This window comes from Myxine glutinosa, chromosome 2 (genome assembly GCF_964187855.1).
Source record: "Myxine glutinosa chromosome 2, kmMyxGlut1.1, whole genome shotgun sequence".
Taxonomy (NCBI): Eukaryota; Metazoa; Chordata; class Myxini; order Myxiniformes; family Myxinidae; genus Myxine; species Myxine glutinosa.
In genome coordinates, this window is record NC_136262.1 from 44,151,670 (window position 1) to 44,170,736 (window position 19,067).

A 19,067-nucleotide genomic window follows, 5' to 3' on the forward strand; every position below is an offset into this window, starting at 1 on the left:
CCAGGAGATCTTCTCAACCTTCTTTGGTTTAACAATTCTTTTTTTTTTAAATCGAAGATGCTGGAGGTTGTGTGTATGTGTGTGTGTGTGCATGCGTGCGTGCGTGCGTGTGTGTGTTTGTTATATATTTTAGAGACCTGAATAAATATTTATGTACCGGTACCATTCCCACAGGGCCAAATGAAAACAGCCCTCGCCTATTAACCATGAGTGGTAACTACTCAACACCAAAAAACGTAACAAGCCGGGATCATCGCCTGTTCTTGCGCTGGACCACCGATCATGCTACCAGCAAGAAAGGCTTCAACCTTCGTTATTGGGGTCAGTTTGCAATGGCTTGCACAAGCGCACTTCTCTGTGCTCGAGTTTAGACATCATGAGGGTGTGAGCAACTTTTTTCACTTTTATTCTTGATTTTCTATGTTGCTCAGCTCATTCGGCTGATTCTTCAACTCAAATGATCTCGGTTATGTATTTTGAGGTTAGGAAATACAGGTTTTAATATAATAGTTTCTTTGGTAATACGACTTACATTGCATCTTTGAGAAATAGTAATTTTGGTATTCTACATATAAATGTATTAAAACTTTTTCAATTACTTTGTAATGCTTTACTTTGGCATTTCTAATTAGTCTTTCAAAGGACAAGATTGCATATTTTGTCACAAAATGCAGTTGAGCCTTTCTAAAAAATAAATAAATAAATAAATAAAATACTTGCTTAGATGCACACACCTGCAGATAGAGATACCAGATAACACAGGACTTGACTTGTGTAACACAATCTTTGACCTTGGGAGATGTAACTTACCGGTGCACTCTGGGTGCTGGTGATGTCATCCGGGCATGGGGTTTTTTAGGTTTCGCAGTCGCAGTTTTGGGTATTTCAAACAGAAATCTCATACTTCTCCCATTGCTATCATCTCTATTAAGTGCTGAGCATCAGGCGAGGTAACATAACGTACCAATTTTAAATTATTTGGTGTGACTTGGCCAGGGTTTCGTGTTAACAAGAAAGCATATATATTTAATCTTATAATGAAAACTTTATTTTTTATAATAGATTGACCTGAATGAGTCTAATGTTGAAAATCTTGGATATACAGACTCTCCTCGAGTTACGACGTAGGCGACTTACGACGACTCGCACTTACGACCGTCGCAAAAATCTCAGTTGCTCCCTGTGCCTCGCGCTGACAACATCCCTTACGCTCCATCGCCTATAAGTGTGTGTGTGTGTACCGTACTGCCATCATCATGTCTAGCAAGAGGAAGAGTGCATCTACTGATTATATATATATAATGAGTGCTATATATATAAATTAGTGCTGTGCCGATATCTGAACCGGCAATCAGAACAGGCCGATATGACCTATTTTTCAGTAATCTGTACCGACATTACAAACAGTGTACAGTTCCGTTGACCGATTAAAGTTGCACTGTACTCTATACAACCCCCAAACCTTGAGTAGCTTTCACCCTTGCTTAGAATTAGAGGGAATTTCAATGATCAAATTGAAGAAAATTAAGTTGCACCGATTGCTTTAGAAACAGCTGCGAGTTCAAAGTAAAACGCGAAGGCTCGTACTGTACCATGCGATACGCGATGGCTCTTCCTGACTTCCTGGCAGAGTACGTGTTGACGTCATACGTTCCAGGTGTGCATCAAATTCAAAGTGTCCGTTAACTTAATTATTTTCACATTTCAAAGGTAGACACAGTATTCTGGCTCCCCGATCAAAATGAGGCACATTATACATGCAGTTTGTAAAATTACTGCTTCATTCGTTCGACCGAATGCTGTGACATCATCTCACGCAATCTCATGTGATCCGAACGCACATGGCGTTCCCAAAACACATAACCAAACAAACACATGGAGCTCTATTTATTCCTCCATCATAACAATGACTTCTTTTTTAATATCTTCTTCCTCCTCTGTTACCATCGTTATTTCCCAGTGTGCCTCTTCACTCCATCTTTATGGCTCTCAGTTTCCCCTTGGTTTCCCTCTGTGTATTTTTTAAATCTAACAAATGATGCTATGGTAGAATACGGACTTGGAAATATGTAATAAGTAATATATAATAAGTCCATAAGGGGTGATTCGACTTACGACCACTTCGACTTACTGCTTGTCAGAACGTAACCCCGTCGTAAGTCGAGGAGAGTCTGTCGTCGATTTTTTAATGCTTTCTCACATTTATTTTTGTGAGGACAGATGAAGGTTAGTGCAATTTCAAAGTTATGATTGGATAAGGGAAAAGTTCGCTCAAGTCAGCAGTTTCGAGTGGAGGGAAAAAAAACATTATTTTGATGGTTTTCTTAGTTAGCATTGCAATTATAGGCAAAATTACTTTTTCGGCTTCAAATGTTATCCTTTGCTTCATATTTTCCTTCTTTGCAAGCAATCCTTCAATTTAACCAAGCAATCTTAAGGATCTGTTGTCTTGAGCTGAAAATTGTCAGCAAGCTTATGATGCGAGAGGACACTGAAATGTAAATCTGACAATGTTGTTCACATGGCCATCATCAGGCCTGTAACAACCAAAGGCCTTCACAATTGCAGTTTCACTTTTTGATCATAGTGTGTCACTGTGTAAGCCACACTCATTAAAAGGACAACACAAACCAACTGAGAGATTTGATGCAGCTTTAAGTACGACTTGCTCCTGGAAATGTCACAATGTATCCATATCTTTGCTTCCTTTTACAAACATTATTTGTCTTTTAAAAGTCTCTCTACAATTTACTGGGGATGTTGCGTGTTCATTTTCTATTTTCTTCACCTCATCACTTATCCCTTTTCAAGCGATGTACTGCAGCACGCCCCCAGCACCACATCACGGCTCCGTCCTCAGCCAGAGTGGAGGCCGCGAGGGTTCTGTTGTCCACTGGGGTTGTGAATCTGGTTACCGGCTGATCGGACACCGCAAGGCTGTGTGCCACAGAGCAGAAGGTGGCTGGTTCTACTGGGATACAGGTGTGCCAGCTTGTCAAGGTGAGCAGCCCTGCTTTGCCGACATACACACCATGCTTTTATGGATTCCCGTATTTATAATCCTTCAACATTTTGCATCACAAAGGCTTGCTTTTTATACAATGTCAAGGCTCTTTGGAGGAGCTAAAACACAGAATTGATTAGGACGTAACAGAACAAAATGAACAGTAGAAGGAGACAGGGAAACACACCAACAGCAGGTTTGACAAAATAGAGGGAGACATGAGCTGACATAAAATCATTCATTTTCTCCAAAGCTTGGACACTCTACCTTTGACATTCTGCTTCTACTCTCCCACGAATGGATGGAGACCCTCAATGTCAGACATGAGATCAGGCGGTCTCTCTGGATATATATTTTTACCTTTCAATACAGTCTGGTGTATTCAATACAATGCCGGTGTGTACCCCGGTTTAGAATAGGTACGGGTCCCTGCGTGTCGTAAGAGGCGACTAAAAGGGTTGGCGTCAGGAAGGGCATCCGGCCAGAAAAACATTGCCTCAAAAAGAGAACCATGACAATTACAACTACATATGGGCAGGGTACAGCCCGAAGTACCCCGTGGGGGACCCCACTCCCTCTCGTAAAAACTCAAGGTGGGGAACCCGATCGAAGCAAGGGTGGAAATCACTCCATTTATGACGACAAAACGTGATCGGTTTCTGAGGTTTGGGACATGGAATGTAGGGACAATGACAGGGAGATCAGGAGAAGTGGTGGAAGTATTGGTCAGAAGAAGAGTGGACATATGTTGTGTGCAAGAGATGAGATGGAAGGGAAGTGGTGTGAGAATGGTGAAGGGTAGGCAGGGACAGAAATACAAGTTTGTGTGGCAAGGGTGCCTGGAGGGCGTGCATGGCGTTGGTGTCCTGTTTTCTGAGGAGTTCGTAGACAGTGTGGTGAGTGTGACGAGAGTGAGTGATAGGTTGATGATGGTGAAAATGATTATTGGAAAGCTCTTGGTGAACGTCATCTCGGGATATGCTCCGCAGGTTGGTCGGAGTGATGAAGAGAAGGACAAGTTCTGGTGTGCAATAGATAAGCTGATGGAAAACGTGAAAGATGAGGATGTTGTTGTGGTAGGAGGAGACCTAAATGGACATGTGGGAAGGAGTATGGACGGTTTTGAGGGAGTTCATGGGGGTTACGGATATGGTGTGAGAAATAGAGAAGGTGAAAGGATTTTGGAGTTTGCTGATGGAGCTGATTTGTTGATTTCTAATACTCAGTTCCAGAAAGAGGATAATAAGCTTGTTACATACACGTCAGGTGGGTCGACGACAACCGTTGACTACCTGATGGTGCATAGGCGAGATAGGGGGCACCTCCGGGACACAAAGGTGATCCCGGGGGAGGAGGCTGTTTCACTTCACCACTTGGTTGTCTGCGACATAAGGGTGAAAGGTGCGAGGAGAGCTCGGCGGGTGAAGTACCAACCGAGAATGAAGGTGTGGAGTTTGAAAGAGGTGACAGTAAGGGAGGCATTAAAAGAGAGGCTGAGTAGGGTAGAGAATGATGTGGTTGAGCTTGAAAGTGGTTGGATGTCAATGAAAGATAGTCTGTTGGGAGCCGTTGGTGAGGTATGTGGATGGACAAAAGGACCACCGAGGCACTCAGAAACATGGTGGTGGGATAATGAAGTTGGAAATAGGATTGACGAGAAGATGAAGAAGTTCAAGGAGGGGCAGATGGCGAAGGGTACGGAGGCAGAAAAAGCAGAGCATGAAAATTATAAGGCAGCCCAGAAGGCTGCAAAGAAAGAGGTAGCAAAGGCGCAGGAGGCATGTAGGAAAATGTTCGGAGAACGCTTGGATTCGGAAGAGGGTCAGAGAGCGGTATTCCGTATTGCAAAGCAGATAGCGAAAGAGAGGTGTGATGTGATGGGAATGATTTGCTTGAAGGATGAAGTGGGACAAATCATTGTGGACCCAGAGGGAATTAAAGGAAGATGGAAGAGATATATGGAAATGCTGTTGAATGCAGAGAATGAAAGGGATGGCAACATCGAGAGTAACCCAGTTTTCGGACCGGCAGAGAAGATAATTGAGAAGGAAGTTGAGGAAGCGATAAAAGCAATAACTCCCCCCACCCCCCCGGGCTAAAAGCGATAAAAGCGATAAAAGCAATGAAGAGTAGAAAAGCGGGAGGGCCGACGGGAGTTGTGGGAGATATGTTGAAGGCAGCAGGAAGTTGGGGTGTGAAGAGAATGACAGAGATCTGTAATCTGGCGGTGAAAGAAGGCCGCATTCCAGTGGATTGGGAAATGAGTACCCTCGTCCCTCCATACAAGGGGAAAGGTGACCCTCTGGACTGTGGCTCGTATCGAGCGATAAAGATATTGTAGCATGGAATGAAGGTATTGGAAAGGGTGTTGTAGAGGAGGATAAGGAAGAAAGTGAAGATCGACGAAATGCAGTTTGGATTTATGCCAGGAAGAGGAACAACAGATGTGCTTTTTATTGTAAGGCAGTTGCAGGAGAAGTACATGGAGAAGAGGAAGAAGTTGTTTCTTGGGTTTGTTGATCTGGAGAAAGCATTTGATAGGGTTCCACACGAAGTAGTGACATGGGCAATGAGGAAGTTTGGAGTGGAAGAATGGTTGATCAGAGTAGTGATGGCAATGTACAAAAGAGCGTGCACAGCTGTAAGGATGAAGGACGGGAACATTGGTGAGTTTGAGGTGAAGGTGGGAGTGCATCAAGGGTCGGTACTAAGTCCACTACTATTTGTAGCTGTGATGGAGGTGCTGGCTCAGAACGTAAAGGAGGGTTTACCGTGGCAGTTGTTGTATGCAGATGATCTGGTGTTGATTGCAGAAAGTATGGATGGACTGAAGGAGAAGATGAACAAGTGGAAGGAATGTATGGAGACAAAAGGTCTGAAGGTGAATATCGGAAAAACGAAGGTGATGGCAAGTGGTAATGCATGTGGTGAGGTGGAAAGAACTGGGAAGTGGCCGTGTGCTGTGTGCAGGAAGGGTGTCAGAGTGAATTCCATTCAATGTACAATGTGCGCTGAGTGGGTTCATCAAATATGTAGTGGTCTGAGGGTCATTAACCAGTGTGGCAGCTACATTCAAATGTAAGGTGTGCAGAGAGGGAGCTGCAGATGGAGGAAATGTTGAGTTGGATCTTGGAGACGGCGTGAAGCTGGAAGGTGTGAAAACATTTTGCTACCTTGGAGAAATGCTGAATGGAGAAGGTGGATCAGACTCGGCAACGGTTGCTGGAGTGAGATGTGCATGGAAGAAGTTTCGGGAACTGAGTGGCATGCTGACAAGGAGGGGAGTGTCGTTGAAGCTGAAGGGAAAGGCGAAAGCCTTTGCTTGCTGCATGCCCTGCTTGCGAAAGCCTTTGCTTTCTCACACATGCTGCATGTGTGAGAAGTGCTATGATTTATGGGAGCGAGACATGGGTAATGAACGTAGAGCGACAACGAAGGCTGGAAAGGGTGGAAATGCGAATGGTTCGGTGGATGTGTGGAGTATCGTTGAGAGAGAGGAAGACAAATGATGAATTGCGAATGATGATGGGAATAGAGCCTGTGATTGATGCTGTGAAGAGGAACAGGTTGAGATGGTTTGGTCATGTGTTGAGGAAGGATGAAAGTGACTGGTTGAGAAGAGTGATGGAAATGAATGTAGAAGGAAGTAGAGGACGCTGAAGACCGAGAAAGACTTGGCTAAAGATGGTGGAAGAAGAAATGTGGGCAAGGGGGTTAACAAGGGGAGATGCAGGAAATAGGGCAAAATGGAGAAGATTGTCATGGGGACTGCAAGGCTAACCCCCGCTCTAGCAGGGAAAATGGCCTTAAAATGCATGTTGTTGTTGTTGTTGTTGTTTCAATACAGTCTGGCATCCCGCCTTGCTCTCCAAACTCTCTGCCTATGGCATTCAAGGCCTACTACACTCTTAGGTTACTGACTTCCTCCACTCTCATAGCCAACATGTGGCTCTGCATAGAATCCTTTCTTCTCCTCTCTCTGTTGGGGCTTGGGTGTCCCAAGGCAGTGTTCTTAGCCCCATCCTATTCTGAATCTGCATGAATGATCTCTCTGACTCTCTTCATTAATGATCTGTGGAATGTTTTTTGTAGAGTTCTACTGGAGCTTTCTGATGTGGAGTGAGATACACCTAAATGATTGTCATGACCTCCTGAGTTGATTAGGCTAATTAACAACAAAGAATCTGGAATAATTCCCATGCTTTAAAGCACACGCCATGTTAAGGTGTAATAGAGCAGCTTAATACATCCTTCCATGGCATGTCATTCTAATTACAAAAGAAACAAGAAAGAGCAATCGGAGATTGCAGACCCTCGCCAGGATGTGTTTTCGGTGGTTTTTAAGGCTTTTGTGTTAAAAACAAATATGGCGGCCGAACCACGTGACCGATGACGTCATCATTCTTTTTTTCTACACCAATTTATCCCTAGATGACACTCAATAAATTTAATCTTGATTGGATGAAGTTTTGTACTTGACAAATTATGACGTCATACTGGAGGCACCTAAGACATCATTATTAATATATTTTATTCTCCATGGAGAGTTCTTTACAATGGGCCATTCCTCAATTTTTTTGATGCAGCACTTTCAGAGATATAGAGGTGCAAAGTTTTTCGGTTTTTCTAAGATGGTGGAAGAACCACGTGACCTATGACATCATTCAAAAAAATTCTCCACCAATTTATCCCTACATGACGCTCAAGAAATTTCATTTTGATCGGATGAAGTTTTGTACTTGTCGAATTATGACGTCATAATGGAGGCACCTATGACATCATCATTAACTTATTTTGTTCCCCATGGAGAGTTCTTTACAATGAGCCATGTCTCAATTTTTCTATGCGGCACTTTTGGAGATATAGGGGTGCAAATTTTTTCGGTTTTTCAAAGATGGCGCCCAAACCACGTGACCTATGACGTCATAATTACAATTAAAAAAAATTCTGCATGTGGAGTTGCACCTATGGTGGTAATTTCCTGTCAATCGGACCAACGGTTGCCGAGAAAATCATATTTATTCTGTGCGGACAGACCGACAAACAAACAGACAGACAGACAAACGGAACCAAATGCAATACCCTCTCCTCCTGTGAGGGTAATAACAAAAACATTGATAGCATTGTAACAAAGCAAGTTGTAACAAATATCATTATATTAATTAATACAAATAGTGTTAACAACAATAATAATAGTATTATCATTTTGCAATAATAATAACGAACATATAATCCTCTCCCTGACACAAGCACATCTGGGATAGGTGAAAGGCAAGTTAATGTTCAAGCAGTACAGCAGGCAGGCATGCTGCAAGGCTGTGAAGACAAATGCAAATTTGGTCCATTGGACCAACGGGCCCACTATTATTCCAAATGTTTGTGACCAGCTATCACGGTCTGCAGAGAGGGAAGATGCTGCTGCTTACCTCTCTGAAGGGTAGAGGATGTTACAAGCAGAGGGTCGAGTCTTCAGCAAAGATATATAGGATTTTTCAGGGTCAGAGAGGTCATTGATGAAGATTAGGAACAGGATCAGACCCAGAACACTGCCTTGCAGCATTCCAGAATTGACAGGAGGAGATGAAAGGATTCTCTTGAAAGCCACGAGTTGACTGCGAGAGCAAGGGGAGTCAGTAAGCCATGTGAGGATTTGGCCTTGGATGTCATAGGCAGGGAGCTTGGAGTGAGGCGGGTGCCAGACTGACTGTAACATGTCAGACTGTAACAAATGCTCAAAATGTACAGTGGTGGCCAAAACTATTGGCCCCCATGCACTTTTTTCAAATAATGCACCATTTATTCCAGAAAATTGTTGAAATTAAAAAATATTTTGGTATCCACAGATGTATATCTTTGGTTTGCAGTGGAACAAAACAAAAAAGCTGAAAAAATTACTAAATCTTAACTTATTCCACACAGAAATCCTAAAATGGCCCGGAAAATATTATTGGCACCTTTTAGAAGTTGTTAGAAATAATTATATTTCAAGCATATGATTCTCCTTTACTTTGGAATTGAACTCACCTATGGTGAGTTGCAGGTGCCTGCAATATAAAAATCAATCATTCAACCAGTTTGAATAGAGAAAAGGAGTAATTCTGCTGTTTTGCGTCACTGTGTGTACCGCAATGAGCATGGAGAAAAGAAAGAAAACCAGAGAACTGTCTGAGGAGGTCAGACACAAGATTGTAGCCAAGCATGGACAATCTCAAGGCTACAAGTTTGACCAAACTCAGACAGTTATGGGAGAATTTATTAAAGGTACCAGGGATACATACATGTACATGGGAGAGCTGCCGTATAAGCCAGGAACGGACCAGCTTCTCTCCATCAAAACACATCTATGCAGGGTTTTTATACTGGTCAGTAAATAATGAAAGAAAACTTCAAAGACAAGACGGAAAGCATAACACTTGGGGCTGTTTAGGAAGATGAAAGCTATCCTCTCGTCCATGCAGGTTGGAGCCTGAAAACTTCAACAACAGGCTATGTTACAGGGAGGTGAGGGGCCGTTTCTGCCAGCTCTGTTTAATTCCCAGAATGCTCAAGGGCTGCCCCGGCAACAGAGCCAAATGCACGAAATCCCTGACACTGGGATTTGACTGAAATCCACCACACCTGCAATATAAAAATCATTCAATCAATCAGTTTGAATAGAGAAAAGGATTCCTTCTGCTGTTTTGTGTCACTGTGTGTACCACAATGAGCATGGAGAATAGAAAGAAAACCAGAGAATTGTCTGAGGAGGTCAGACAAAAGATTGTAGCCAAGCATGGACAATCTCAAGGCTACATGTCCATCTCCAGAGACCTTGATGTTCCTGTGTCCACCATACGCAATGTTATCAGGAAGTTTAAAGCCCATAGCACTATAGCCATCCTCACTGGACGTGGCCGCAAGAAAAAACTTGAATGAAGAAAAAACAGATTCAAGCTGCCCTTCAGACACAAGGTACGACAGTTTCAACTTGCACCATCCGTCGCCAACTCAATGAAAGGGGGTTCTATGGTGGAAGACCAAGGAGCACCCCACTGCTGAGAAAGCCCGACTTGAGTTTTCCCACAACACACCTGAACAAGCCAAAATCCTTCTGGGAGAATGTCATATGGACAGATGAGACCAAATTAGAGCTTTTTAGTAAAGCACATCATCTCTATGTTTACGGAAAACAAAATGTAGCCTTCAAAGATAAGAACTCCTTCCCTACAGTCAAACATGGAGGAGGTTCAGTGATGTTTTGGGGTTGCTGTGCTGCCTCTGGCACAGGGTGCCTTGAATGTGTGCATGGCATCATGAAATCTGGAGATTACCAAGGCATTTTTGGAGCGCAATGTTCAACTCAGTGTCAGAAAACTGAGTCTCTGTCGAAGGTCATGGGTCTTGCAGCAGGACAATGACCCCAAACTCACTTCAAAAAGCACCTCGGAATGGTTCAAGACAAAACGCTGGACTGTTCTAAAGTGGCCAGCAATGAGTCCAGATCTAAATCACATTGAACAACTGTGGGGAGATCTGAAAACAGCAATTGGGAGAAGGCACCCTTCAAATCTGGGAGAACTGGAACAGTTTGCACAAGAAGAGTGGGCCAAACTGCCAGTAGAGAGGTGCAGGAAGCTCATTCATGGTATCAGGAAGTGCTTGACTGCAGTTATTTTGTCCAAAGGCTGTGCTACCAAATATAAAGTCTCATGTGTCAATAATTTTTTCAATGCCATTTCTTTTTCTTTTTCTGATTTAAAAGGATATATTTAGTTCTGTATCAAAAGCAAAGGTTCTGTAATATTAACAGTGAAATATAGAATTGTGGAGACCAAATACTTTCGTCAATTTCAATTTCTTTTTCGAGAAAATTGTGAGTTATTTGAAAAACGTGCAAGGGTGCTAATATTTTTGGCCATGACTGTATCTAGGGAGACGGCCCTGAACTCATTTAACATCAAGGGCCTTCATTAAGTGCCTATTTATTGTGAAATCAAATTTTCTCATGAAGATAACGCAGGAAAATACATTTAAAAGGATAACTTGCTATTACTGAGAAATCCTGATATGACCAACGTTCACAATGTGTGCCGATATTTTCTTTTTATCCAGGTATTGTTGCTCATGGAAAAGCAGAAAAACAGTTGTCAACGGTTAAAAGACACAAAATAAAGCGAAGAGGAAGCAAAAGGACAGAAACATCAGCATCCATCAAAGCACAAGATAAGGGATTGTGGGTGAAGGTTGATAACAGGGTCTTCGCAAGTTTAGTGAAGCTCAACGTTAGAAATTAAGATTACGAAGTGGCAGTGGGCAGCATAATTGAATAAAAGGAAGATATTGAGGCAACAGATTCAGGATGATACTTGCACAGGCGAGAGAATATTGTGAGCAATGAATTGGTGGTGTGCAGAATAACAAGAAAAGAGGGACTGGGATGGCAAAATACCAGTGGCATAGAGGGCCTTAGATTCAATGCTGCTAGTGAGAGTCTAGACAGGAAACAGCAGCACCAGACCTCAGGCTGTGCTCCATGCCACTTCAGATGAAATCCTTATTCATCGTTTTAATCTGAGGATGGCAAAGGGAAGACTTGCCCCCTGTAGAGAATTCCAGAGTAGCAGCCAGCTTTGGAGTCCAGCTTGAAGATATAATCTGCCCAAGAGAGCTTGGAGCTGATAGTGAACTCCCGCATCCCCAGGGACCATCACTCTCCCAGAGGATAACCACATAAAATAAATCTGGGATAGCATTTCTTGTAGGCCTACTAATAATTCATATCTTTTAAACAGTAGGGCATCTATCATCTTGGCTTGCTTACATTTTTGTGAGTGTGTGTTGTGAGTCAGAAATATTTTCAAGTATGTTGCTTTTGATTTGTCTGAATTGGATCAGTGGGTGCTTTAACGTATTGTTTTATTACTAAATCCATTGCTAATAAATGCTTCAAATTGCTGCCACAAAGCAATAATGATAATAATGTATTAATAATTTTTTATTGCCTCCGCCATCTAATATAAGAGCATATGTTTTCACCACTATCGATCGCTTTGTTTGTCTGTTCTTCTCTGCCTGTCTGTCTGTGAGCACTGAGCAGGATATATATATGACTCCATGGTAAGATTTGCAACCTTTAATTGAACAAACAATGACTCAACGTTTCGATTAACAACATGTGAAGCCACACGCCTCCGTTAATCTTCCTCAAGAGTGATAAAATCATCTCAACATCCCCTTATATGCAAAGTGGGCGGGGTATATGCAAAGTGGGGTGGGCAAAGCTGGACAGCCAATTAAACCGTATCACACCGCTCTCGTGAACGGAGAACGTCACTGACCAAATTCAAAAATCAACCGCATATTAACGGATCAAAACAATCCTGTAAACAATGCTGGATTATAACTCAAGTGTTTAGAAAATCAGGAACAATCATTACATTTAATTAAAAGTTAAACTTGTAAATAATTAAATTGTAAATTAAATTAAAACTGTAAATATATTAAAGCAAAATTTTTTAAGATAAAATAAAATTGCTATAATATCAAGATCATCACATGTGGCCCTATGCGGTAAAGGGGAATGCGGGAAGGGGGGGGGGGGATAGGGGGCACACGTGATGATCTTGATATTATGGCAATTTTATTTTATCTTAAAAAAATTTGCTTTAATATATTTCGAGTTTTAATTTAATTTACAATTTAATTATTTACAGGTTTAACTTTTAATTAAACTAGCAGAAGTACCCGGCATTTCCGGGCGGGGGAGGGAACGGTGGGAGGGGAACGGGGGGGAGGGGAGGAGAGGGGGGAGGGGGAGGGGAGAAGGGGAAGGGGTAGGGGGGAAAGGGAGGGGGAGGGGGTAGGGTGGAGGGGGAAGGGAGGTGTAAGGGGAGGGAGGAAGGGTAGGGGGAGGGGAAGGGGCAGGGGGGAAAGGGAGGAGGAGGGGGGGGAGGGGGAGGAGGGGAGGGGGATGGGGAGGGGGAAGGGGAGGGGGGAAGGGGAGGGGGAGGGAATGATTGTTTTAAGGCCATTTTCCCCGCTGGAGCAGGGGTTAGCCTTGCGGGCCCCATGACAATCATGGTTCCCTGTTTGAGGCAATGTTTTTATGGCCGGATGCCCTTCCTGACGCCAACCCTTGGTCGCCTCTTACGATGCGCAGGGATACGGTGTACCTATTCTAAATCGGGGTACACACCGTGATCATTCATCCCAGCAAGCTGGTACTCAATTTGCCGACCTCGGAAGGATGGCAGGCTGAGTAGGCTGAGCAGCCCCCTGGCGTTAATTCAGCGATCGATCAGGATCGGGATCGGGATACGGTTTAATTGGCTGTCCATCTTTGCCCACCCCACTTTGCATATACCCCGCCCACTTTGCATATAAGGGGATGTTGAGATGATTTTATCACTCTTGAGGAAGATTAACGGAGGCGTGTGGCTTTGTCACATGTTCTTAATCGAAACGTTGAGTTTGTTCAATTAAAGGTTGGAGATCTTACCATGGAGTCATTTGGATTTACTCCCAACCGCAAATCTTTGCTTATATATATATAAATATATATATGTTAGGACGAAATTTGGTGGACCAATTGTGTGTGTGACAAGGACGAAATGATTAGATTTTGGTGAACATCCAGATCCGGATACCAGAATTTTTTGGTTTTTTCAAGTGATTCGTCACCATTGAGAGATAGGGCTAAATAATATAAAACATGACATTTCAAAACATTGCACATGCATTCGGATAATACTTGGTGGATGAGTTAGGTAGGTGACAAGAACAAGCCGATTAGATATTGGGAATGGTCCGAGTGCAGAACCAGCCTATCAGATGATACAAAATGTAAAATATTCGTCTTGACGGTGGTATGTGCTCTATAGTGTGCACGTTCTAGTTATCCCGTCCCCCACATAGTGAGATACTTGGTTTTTGTGTGTGTGTGTGTGTGTGTGTGTGTGTGTGTGTGTGTGTGTGTGTGTGTGTGTGTGCGTGCGTGTGTGTGTGTGCGTGTGTGTGTGTGCACGCTCGTGCATGTGTGCTTGTAAGTTGTTTCCTGCTACCTCCACACGTGGGTGGGTTTCAGGAGATGGAACGGAGACCTGTCAGGTCCTACTAAAGTATCCACCTCCGATGTGTGTCTGTATGTCTGTTCGGGCTGTAACGTTTTCACCATTTCAGCTTTTGTTATCAAATTTTCAACAAAGCTTTATTTTTAGAATATGGAGAATGCAAATTCATAATTGTGTCAAAAGGTCAAAGGACAGTGTAACCTGAAATCATCAATTTTCTTCGAATTGACCTGAAATTTTAATTTACCATTTGAACTTTGTCATAAAATTTTCAGCATAGCCTTATTATGAGAATATGGAGAAGACAAATTAATAATTTGCTCAAAAGGCCAATGTTGCATAAAATCATAAAGTTTCATTCGCTTGACCTGAAATTTAAACAATTTTCATATTGAGTCACTAAATTGGTTCACCAATCAAAAGCTATAAGCCGATTGTTTTTTTAGATCAAAAGGTCAAAGGTCATGGTTAAATAAAGTCAAATTTTTTTTGCTGTTTTTATCATGTTTATCTTCCCGAAGAAGAAGAAGTCTGAATACAAAGCTGACATGGACGGGTTTTGCATTTGCAGATGCTTTCTTGTTGATGTTTTTGTTTTATTCTTCTCTGATTAATAATAATAATAATAATAATAATAATAATAATATTAATAATAATATTAATTCTTTCAGAAGGAAAATTGATCGTAATATTTTATTTTCAAAAAGGGGAATGGGATATATCAGTTGGCATCTTAACCTTGAGATGTCTATAATCTGTTTTGATTCCCAGTGCAGTTAAACTTAACTAAAAGTTAATCTGGGTGTAATGCCCTACATCTCATATGCTGCCATTCTTTCCCTTTTTTCTTTTTTGGGATCGAAAATCTATGCTCATGGAAAATCTAAGTTCAATAACATCAAACATAGTAACATGTAGAGAGCAAAAAGGCAACAGCAGTGGGGACACAGGCGGAAGCATCAAGCAAGGGTAGGAATGAACAGGTAAAGAAAAGGGTGTTGAGGAGAATAACCTGCAATGTAAAATAGCTGTAGAAAAGATGGCAGGTGGAGAGAGAGAGATAGGGAATGACAAAAATTCCTGGTGAACCACCGACTTGAAGCATTGGAGGCAAGAGTAGATTTGAACTGCCTCCAGAAGGCAGTTCCACTAACAGGGGAAAATTACAACAACAAAAGAGTGGAGATGTGTGGTGAGCTTATATTTTAGGAGTTTAACCAGGAGTGTGATACTGAAAGAACGCTTATACTAAAGAGTTCCTGGTGAGGGTCTGAGTGCTGAGGAAGCAGAGGGAGCAAGAACAGAGGTGATAGCAGAGGTTCTATCTAGCTGCTTGCAATGTGAGAGCAACAGGCCTTGTGCTTCAGTGTCATTGTGAGAGATTTAAACAATGCCTATAGCTTTATATTCCACAGAATCTAGGAGAGACAGATTTGAAGCAGGGTGCCAGCCAATCGAGGGAAGCAACACTTCATTCAACTATAAACAAAGGCCTTTGTTGGCTGATTTGTTCTGATATTGTAGGAACTAGCCATGCCTACCCATCGCTTTGCTGACCAGTTCAATGAAAAGACATTATGTTGCACTTCACAAACATATTAACAGTCTATCTGTGAATTTCTCCTTCCAAACACTATTCAATATTTTTCGATTGCTTCGAGATGTGTTACTGTATCTAATTTTGGGTGCTCCTTCCATGTCCATCACACTTTATTCTAAAGAGTTCCTGCTGTCATACCGTTGGAACCACTACATTGAAACCCCACATCCTGCTTCTTCCTCTTCTGTCCCAGAAAGGAGCTGGGCTTTTAAATCAGCTATTTTGATGATTAAACGGACATTCATTTTGTTCTAAATAAATCGATAGTTAGCTTTCCAACTGTACCATTTTTGTATTCTACGGCAGCAGGAACCCTTTAGAATAAAGCGTGACAGACACCGGCCACAGGGATAGACATACGTTTCTCATTTTAGTAACGGGTACACCCGCTCCCAACTGGAGTGCAGGAAGGTTCATGTTATATATTATTCTCTCTGCGGTATATATATATATATATATATATATATATATATATATATATATATATATATATATATATATGTATTACAGTAAATCCCTGCTCGGGTCTCAAGAATATCAGGATTCCTCCGTTTCATTTTCGTGTTAAACAGCAGTAGCAACTGTTTAAAAAGGTAATCATACGTGTTTGTGGTTTATAATATTTTTTTTATGGAAGGGTGTCCTATGAAACGCCACGATTTATACACATTAACACGGCATTTGTCCAGGGAGGAAAAACCTCTTGGAGAGAGGGATATTATTCGTATTAATATTGTTTTGTAATAACATTCATATTTTGCTATTATCACAAGTGTTGTTATTACTTTTGTTATTATAAGCGGCTTTGGAAAAACGCCACGATTAGCTATCTTAGCACGGATATACTACACCTTAACACGGACTTTGTGATGTGTGTTAAGAGAGTGGAAAAAAACCCTTTGAGGAGAGAGGGTAGGGCCAAATTAAGTTGCTACAACCTCCATCGTGTGACCATTTGCCCTCCTGTCAAGTTTGCTTGAGATTGGATAAGGAATGACTGAATGTATCACAGTAAAAATATACACAGACAGACACCAAATTGCATATTTTAGAATGATTAGTATGATAAAAGATGGCGATATACATAGATTAAGTCAATTGGTTGAGGATGGTTACATGTGGCAGCCAAGTGATATTAAGTTATTTCCCAATGTTAGTTTCTGCTCATAGATTTGTTGACACTGAATCAACTGAACTGACTGAATAAACACTTAGACGGTTTACTACAACATTCTTGGAGAAATAATCCACAGGAGAGCTTTCATGGACAAAGTAGATGTTTGCAAGAACTTGTTAAAGTGGCATCTTGTTCCTTTTATTTCCACTAGAAATAACTTGTGGAATTCTGAGGCCACCAAAGAATGGGTTTATGTCCATAAGTGGATATGGCTCTGGCGGAAAGGTGGCATACACCTGCAACCCTGGATACAAGTTTGCGCCAAAGCAGCAGGCAGAGGCAACATGTCAGAGCAACGGCAAATGGAGTAATCTCAACCGGCCTCCACTCTGCCAAGGTGAGTTAGCATATGGTAAAGGTGTACAGAAAAAGTATCTTTGATTCAAAATCCCTTGCATTACTTCACATTTTACAGCTGTTACATCCACAAGGAGAAGATTAAAGTGCATTTTTTTATATACTTGAATTATTCTTATACTTGAATTATATACTTGAATTTTTATATATATTTATATATATACTTTATATACTTTATATATATATACTTGAAATATGAACGTTCATAGGACATTCTCAAGGAAGTAAGGCACTATGATGCCGTTCGACGAAAGTGCACACCACACTGTGATTTTGGGACTGTGTGACGGTTTCATGTACATTTCTCTTGGGATTTCGGCTGCCCAAAAACGAGTATTTTGCTTGTTGACAGACACACAGATGAAAATGTGCTTCATCAGACATGAACAAATTGTTAGCAATGTTTTGGTTTTCATTTCCGTCCATAAATGAAAGCATTCCCTCACAAAAATTATTGCGGGCAATCTCATCATCTTGGCTTAATTCCTGGACAGTTTGAATTTAATAGGGATTAAAGTTTAAAGCCTTATGCAATATGCGGCATAGTGACGTATGAGAAATTATTAAGGCTGATGCATGCTTTTGGCTGGAGCGATGCAGACTTCTCAAAACTGACTCCCTTACACGCTCAATGCTTTGTGCCGTTCTTACTGATTTGGGTGCTTCCGGCGGTTTCTCTTTAAAAGTTGAACCAGTCCTCTCAAATTTCTGAACCCATAACTTGATAGCACGAACAGACGGCACATTTCCATGACGTTGAACATTGAAATAGAGTTTGAATTGACGTTGTGCAGGAGTTGCACTATCATTATGCTTGTAAAAAGCTTTGATAGCGAAAGCACGTTCTTCACCCGACCAGTTCCACATGGTCACTCAAGTGTTTTGCCTGCAAAAAATAAAACAAAATCAGTAATAAATAAAAATAATAAAAATGCATGTTATGCACTTCAATATCATGAATGAATTTATTTTGAAATACAATTTTTAATTTCCTTCACACTAATTTCAACAAGAGAAAAATGACCACATTGTGGTCACCAGCTGCGACATGTAGAATCATGAGGATACAACAACAACATGCATTTTAAGGCCATTTGCCCTGCTCGAGCAGGGGTTAGCCTTGCGGTCCCCATGACAATCTTCTCCATTTTGCCCTATTTTTTGCATCTCTCCTTGTTATAACCCCCTTGCCTGCATTTCTTCTTCCACCATCTTTAGCCAAGTCTTTCTCGGTCTTCCCCGTCCTCTACTTCCTTCTACATTCATTTCCATCACTCTTCTCAACCAGTCACTTTCATCCTTCCTCAACACATGACCAAACCATCTCAACCTGTTCCTCTTCACAGCATCAATCACAGGCTCTATTCCCATCATCTTTCGCAATTCATCATTTGTCTTCCTCTCTCTCAACGATACTCCGCACATCCACCGAAACATTCGCATTTCCACCCTTTCCAGCCTTCGTTGCTGCTCTACGTTCATTACCCATGTCTCGCTCCCATAAATCATAACATTTCTCACACATGCAGCATACACCTTTCCCTTCAGCTTCAACGACACTCCCCTCCTCATCAGCACGCCACTCAGTTCCCGAAACTTCTTCCATGCACATCTCACTCCAGCAACCGTTGCCGAGTCTGATCCACCTTCTCCATTCAGCATGCCTCCGAGGTAGCAAAATGTTTTCACACCTTCCAGCTTCACGCCGTCTCCAAGATCCAACTCAACATTTCCTCCATCTGCAGCTCCCTCTGTGCACACCTTACATTTGAATGTAGCTGCCACACTGATTAATGACCCTCTCAGACCACTACATTTTTGATGAGCCCACTCAGCGCACATTGTACATTGAATGGAGTTCACTCCGACACCCTTCCTGCA

The 19,067-nt window shown here is 41.9% G+C and overlaps 1 protein-coding gene across 1 annotated transcript in view; it reads left to right on the forward strand.

Moving 5' to 3' along the window:
• The window catches only part of LOC137422386 (CUB and sushi domain-containing protein 3), a 1,172,941-nt gene that overhangs the window by 935,594 nt on the left and 218,280 nt on the right, over positions 1 to 19,067 (forward strand). Inside the window, 3 exon segments of the mRNA XM_078772588.1 lie at positions 175 to 321; positions 2,812 to 3,000; positions 16,981 to 17,166. Coding sequence (XP_078628714.1) covers positions 175 to 321; positions 2,812 to 3,000; positions 16,981 to 17,166 — 522 coding nt within the window.